This window comes from Triticum aestivum, chromosome 3B, assembly GCF_018294505.1.
Source record: "Triticum aestivum cultivar Chinese Spring chromosome 3B, IWGSC CS RefSeq v2.1, whole genome shotgun sequence".
NCBI classification, from domain to species: domain Eukaryota; kingdom Viridiplantae; phylum Streptophyta; class Magnoliopsida; order Poales; family Poaceae; genus Triticum; species Triticum aestivum.
In genome coordinates, this window is record NC_057801.1 from 825,253,247 (window position 1) to 825,259,807 (window position 6,561).

General features: G+C 47.1%; 1 protein-coding gene across 1 annotated transcript; it reads right to left on the reverse strand.

Moving 5' to 3' along the window:
• Positions 1-309: 309 nt before the first annotated feature.
• On the reverse strand, positions 310-4,949 carry LOC123072684 (uncharacterized). Its single transcript, XM_044496291.1, has 2 exons — positions 4,649-4,949; positions 310-4,469 (listed from the first exon to the last, which is right to left on the reverse strand). Exons 1-2 carry the CDS (start codon positions 4,919-4,921, stop codon positions 4,290-4,292), a joined length of 453 nt encoding a protein of 150 aa, XP_044352226.1. The 5' UTR covers positions 4,922-4,949; the 3' UTR covers positions 310-4,289.
• Positions 4,950-6,561: the final 1,612 nt, after the last annotated feature.

Below are 6,561 nucleotides of genomic sequence, written 5' to 3' on the forward strand. Positions count from 1 at the left end.
TCCCAGTCTCAATCCGTGTCAACCCAACAGACACTTTCGGAGATACCTGTAGTGCACCTTTATAATCACCCAGTTACGTTGTGACGTTTGGTACACCCAAAGCACTCCTACGGTATCCGGGAGTTACACGATCTCATGGTCGAAGGAAGAGTTACTTGACATTGGAAAAGCTCTAGCAAACGAACTAACCGACCTTTGTGCTATGCTTAGGATTGGGTCTTGTCCATCACATCATTCTCCTAATGATGTGATCCCGTTATCAACGACATCCAATATCCATAGCCAGGAAACCATGACTATCTGTTGATCACAACGAGCTAGTCAACTAGAGGCTCACTAGGGACATATTGTGGTCTATGTATTCACACGTGTATTATGATTTCCGGATAATACAGTTATAGCATGAATAAAAGACAACTATCATGAACAAATAAATATAATAATAATCCTTTTATTATTGCCTCTAGGGCATATTTCCAACAGATCGAAGATCCAAGTTTTTCCCCTTTTAACCTAAGAAGTTCAAGCATTTTAGCAATTTTTCCCAATCAACCATGATTCTTGTTACTTTTGGATGTTGGAGACTCCTTGGAGGTAGGAGTCATTGTTGATGATCCTAGATTGTGCATTTCCCCCGAGTTTGTGAAGATTGGAGGCAAGCTCAAGACTTGCCACTAGTGGAGTGAGCCCAAACTTTTTGTGGTGAGGCTAACGGAGAAGTAGGTGACACTTTGTATCATTAGGGAGGGAGGGGTGGGGAAGTACTTTAGGTTCCGCACACCACTCCAAACAGAGCTTAGCTTCCCCCACGGAAGTCAACTTCATAATAGATCTTCCTCTCCGTGTGCTTCCGTTATCTCTATCCACTACTTTACTTGTTGCTATTATATTGCTTGCTAGATCATATAGGGTGTCACACATAGTTCCATATCTAGAAAGATTTGCATGCACTCCCTTAAATATGCAATAAGAAGAACAATTTGTAGTCACCTATTCACTACCCCTACCACCTAGTCGATACCTTTGATCCTTCACCCTCCCCACCACCCTCCCCCCCTTGTGATTATGTGGTTGTGTGATTGATTTTTGTGACTTGTTGTTGCGTGCCTTATGAAATATGTTTACAACAATGGGTAACTTATTAAATATAATGTCACTGATGTGCCAATGCATGTGTGCATGCATGTGTCCACTATTCAGTGGCCTTGTTGTATTGTGCGAAGTTTTACGTGATAGAAAAATTAGCTTTACTTATTGGACTATTGCCTTATGAAATTATCAATTATTGGTATTTTTGTGAGGGATTAATTGTTAGTACTTGTTGTCGGTCCTGGCTAGCATTGAACTACTGATGTCAATTACTTGCTTTTTTCACTTGTCAACTTGCCATATATGTAAATGTGTCTTTGTTTAGTCGTAGAGTTGTTATATAATTCATGTTATTCTTGGTTAATGTAGTATTTACTAAAGCCATATTTATCGACATTGAACCATATTTTGTGTCACATAATTTTTATCTTACCTCCTCGGAAGTCAAGAAGGACGTACAAATATGTATACCGGTGTCAAATAGTCTGTTTACATGATATAAAATTACAAAACTAAAAACACGACATAAAATATACATATCAACGCAATTTTTGAAGTTTTTAGTTGTTACGACTTGTGTTTGTTATGCTGAATTTTTGTGATATGAGTCAACATGGATGATATATTTATACACCAAACATAAAGCCATGGTTTCGTTGTTCAACACCACCTTATTTTTAAGCCCCTACACCATATTTTTACGCCAAGTAAAGCTCATGGGGGGGGGGGGGTGATTCCCCGCCTGAATTTGTATTCGAAAGGGCCCAAAATGGACGAGTATTACACCAGAGATAGAGTTCAAGATCAAGAATAAAAGGAAGGGGGGGGGGCTCATTCTGCAACCACAAGGTTTTAGCACCAAAACGCCTAGTTGTTGAAACAACCAATAGTCAACATGAGTCCGCAGAACATGAGGGAGAGGCGCCATCGGAAGTCAATCAAACAAACGAAAAAGTGTCCTAAACATATAATTTATTTACTTACGTAAATTGTAAATGTAAAAACATGACATAAAACATACATAGCAATGTAATTTTTGTGGTGCTCTATTTACATATCACAACAATTGCTCAAGAAAAAAAAATGTAATTTTTGTGGTTTGATTGTGTTATGACCCATATCCTGCATTTCTTTTGTTGTTCTTTTGAGTTGTGAATCAATATGATGATGATAATTTATATACCACACGTAAATTCTGAATGTAGTGATGTAACACCTAGATGTAAAATAATTTATTCTACACTAATAGTGCTGAATGGCATATATAATTACTTAGGGCATATCCAACACCGACGCTCAAACCGCCCGCAATAGTCCGGACCGGACTGTCTGAACATGTTTTGTCATCCAACGCGGTCCTGTATTGGTCCGCCTGGTGGTCCGGACGTTCTTTTTCCCGCAAACCAGGGGAGGGGGCTTTGCGGGCGTCCGGACCGCTGCCACGCCCACTTCTAACAACCATGGCCCACCCAAACCCCTCTTCCTTGCTCGCTCCCTTCTCTGCCGGAAGCCAACTGCCTGCATTCATGCCGCTTTAGAGAAGCCGCTCCGCATTGACACTAGTCCAGAGTGGATGTGACCTCTCGCTAGCGCTGGCATTGAAATGGCTCACCGACCGAGGGCGCCACCCGCACCGTGTCTCCGGTGTTCGTGCATGTTCAATGCCAGAGAGATGTTTACTGGACAAGACAAGATGGATCCACGCCCGCAATGCCCGTCCCTCCATCTGCCACCATTAAATAAGCTTGCCAGCCGAGAAAGCAACTCTGATGCCCACGCAATGACACACTCGGACGCTTGGCCTAACCAGCACCCACTATTTAAAGGCGGCCACACCCGACTCACGCCACGCCACAACTCATCCGCTCCACATCTTCCTCCCGTGCACCACATCCATCATGACTGTGAGCGGCAACGCTATGTGGGAGAGCCTATCGATGGAGAAGTACCAGGTGGCCGCCCTTGCGGCCGCCTAGCAGAGCCGTCGTGCCAGGAGGATAGAGATCGCACGAGCGAGGAAGCCGTGGCTGCAATGTCCATGGCAAAACCCAACTTCTTCGCCAAGCAGCAGGCGCTCTAGAGGCCGCCCACACTCAAGCCGCCGCTTGCAACGTACAGGCGGCGCAGTCAGACGGGGAGGCGGTCGCGGACAAGAACGCCGCTAGCTGTGTGTCATATGTGCCGCCAAATGGTGTTTGGCCGTGTCGGTGAGACGGCGAGTGTGCCGCCCCCTCCACGCCCATCGTGGACCCACTAGCAATGGACATGTCGTGGACTTGGGGAGGGATGAGTAGGGCATGGGTGGTGGCGGTGCCTCGAGTCCTAAGTGGACCGGTCCGTCTCCCATGTTCTACTCTTCTTCGCTGGCAACCACACATTCACTTCATGGGTCTTATGCCCGCTGCTCATGGAGACGGCTAGATGGACCCGGCGATCGCCGGAGGGTAACAAGGAGGGAAAGTGGAGGACGGGCGCCACTGTAAGCTAGGTTTAAGTCCGGCCACTTTTTTTAGCTAAAATATCTCCAAAATGTAATTAATGTGTTTAGATGAAAATCCTTCGGTTTACATATAATTCATCTCATTTGATAAATCCGGTTTAACGTATATACGACTATGATTGAATGGCCGGCTCCCGCATTAATGTCCACGGACTGGTCCCCGGTCTGCGAAATGCGGTGTCCTGTTTGAAGGTCAGCGTGAAGATACCCTTATATGTGCATGTTTAATACTCCCTCTGTCCCATCATATAATATGTTACTACAACCAATCTTATATTATGGGATGGCAGGAGTATTATTCAGCACAGCCACATGGAATGGCAAGAAGTTGACCGTGTGCTTATTCGTTCAGCACTCCTAGACAGAATGGCAAGAAGTTTTTGACAAGGATAGGATAGTTGACCGTGTGCTTAATCCGTCCGTTAACCGCGTAAGACATCTATGCCCACATGCATATGCATATTGATGAAGAGTCGTATTATCAAGCCTTTTCTATTCAGTATCCTAGCGGCAGATCATGAGAAATATGTAGCTTCTTGTGCTAGATCTACATATAGCCAGGATTCGGATAAACTTGGGCATCAAAAAAGGCGAATAGAAATCGAGCCCATTTTTTCCAAATTGTCCAAGATTTTCTGAGGAAAACCTATAAACGCAATTATTATGGCTGTTTTAACCTTAGAAAACTTAGCAAGGTGTATCATTTTTTTATTTTTGTATGATGATCAGTGATAAATAAAAATCTCCGGTGGAGATATGAGGCTACCAGCATGGCCATCTCTCTCACCTGTGGCATGTCGTCGACAACGGCAGTCCCTGATCCCCCTTCTTCCTCGACCAGGCCCAGGAGACCTTGAGATCCATCGACCCAACGACCATCCTGCACGGTGCAGACCACCAAAAACAAATCAAGATCCGGCCAAATCCACAGCTCGATCTACACCTACTAACTGAAATTCGATGATTCTCAAAAGTTCGATGTTCGACGCATGGTTCGTCTATCACGGATTTCTTGCTCAGTACCCAAACAGTAAGTAAATTCAAGAAGCAGACACTTACCTCGCCGCCGCCGTCGGCCTCCTGGAAGCGGTAGTACTCCAGCCCGCTCCAGAGGTCCTCGCCGTGGGAGGCCATACCACGGGCTTCCCTAAGAGATCGCGCGAGCTCCACGTTATGGATCTCCTTCCCCTCCATCACGGTGAGCACCGACTTGAGCTGTCGGTGGACATGGTTGAGCTTGGTCACCTCGCGCTCAATACCCCACCCGGACGCCCACAGCTGCAGATCGCCTTTGCTCCAGCTCGTAACAGGAACGACCTCACCGTCGGTCATGGTGCAGCCGGCGTGGGCAAAAGAAGAGGGCCGGAGAGGAGAAGGGAAGTACAATGGAGGGAGTAGCTTGCAGAGTTTTATATCCATCCTTGCTCGGGAAGGCCAACAAGCCAACGAGCGTATACTAATCTACTATCTACTACTACTATAAAAGAAAGAAAGGGGCAGATCCAAACAATCACACCCATTCATCATCAAAATCTAATGGCCCTTAATCATTCTGTGTTTAACGCTACCAACCACGCAACAAGCCACGATCGATCGCTAATCGCCCCGCACTCGCCCCGCAGTCAAAAAAAAAAAAGAGAACCGCCCCCGCACGACCTCCTCCTCTGCAGACCGCCGCCCCCCGCACGACCTCCTCACCGCTGCCTCCGCCAGAGCCGCCCCGCCGTCGCCGGGAGTCTCCCCGCCGCGGGTCGCCGCCTCCGCCCCCGTCCCGCCAGAGCCGCCCCGCCGTCGCCGGGAGCCTCCCCGCCGCGGGTCGCCGCCTCCGCCCCCTTCTTCGCCCGTCCGTCGTCACCCTCGGCGTTGATGAGGGGCTGTGTGCCTTTTGGTCTCGGATCTGGGCATCTGGGTCCTGCGAGTTGGGGTTCCGTTGATCTCCGCTGTACTCTTTGTTGATGTCGAGTCGGGCCTGTTTCTCTGGCCTTGGGCGTCCGCCACTTCGGTCTTCGACGGTGGCGACGGTGTCGGCTGCTCTTTTGGTCCTTTCATGGCTTGTTGCGTGGAGGGGAGTTGGATCCAGCTTCGTTCTTCACCGGACTCCTGGTTGGTGCTCTAACCCTTGCTCTCCGGTACTCCGGTCTCCGGCGACGTTCACCTACAACATCGTCTCCGGCTGGAACAGAGATGGCGACCTCTCCCCGACCTCCCTCTCCACCAGCAGCCCCTTGTACCTGAGCATTACCAACCCCCTGTATGGACATCGCCCTACCTCCATATAAGTTCCCTGAACTTCATATGCCTCCCAAGGCTAGGGATATTCCTCAGCTTGCGACCCTATTTTTTTCTCTTAAAGAGAGATTTTGCTACCCATTCTTGTGACAGTAGGAGCAGTCTCTATTGTGTTTCTCACTAATTGCGTCAATTTGTTTCTTTATTGCATCGTATTGTTAGCTTTGTTCTGATAGTAGGAGTACGCATTAATTTGATTCTTATAATGCTGGTCTTGTTAGGTTTCAAAGTTGTCTGCTTATACGTTTTTCACAACAAATACTCGTGGAGCTGATATATGGTAGTAATCTTTGTGTTCATAATATTGTAGCCTGCCGCATGGATTGAGCTCGAGCCTGACTCCAGCGAGCTTTCTTTAGTTGGTTGTGCTATAGCTTTGGATTTGGTTTCAGATTTTCAACTTGACATATGTATGTAGCCCTCCCCATTTCCTTATTCTCTGATACTTTGGGTCATTTAGAACTTCTGATAGGTTAATTTATTTGCAGTACAATGTCGATAATGCTCTATGACTAGCAGAAAAACTCTTTTAATGTGCATAGTGCACCTTCTCTTTGAATCTAATATATCTTTTATTTTCTTGCATAGTTTTGCCGCCAACCCTGTTAACGCCGTCGCCATCCTCCGTAACACCCATACAACAACACGCACAATAACCTAAGTCCCCGCCTTATCCGCCAGGT

Bases quoted from the DNA above. Each gene is read 5' to 3' on its own strand.
- LOC123072684 (XM_044496291.1), bottom strand. From the start codon at position 4,921: ATGACCGACGGTGAGGTCGTTCCTGTTACGAGCTGGAGCAAAGGCGAT. The intron at 4,470-4,648 runs GTAAGTGTCTGC...TGCACCGTGCAG, and splicing joins AGGCCGACGGCGGCGGCGAG to GATGGTCGTTGGGTCGATGG.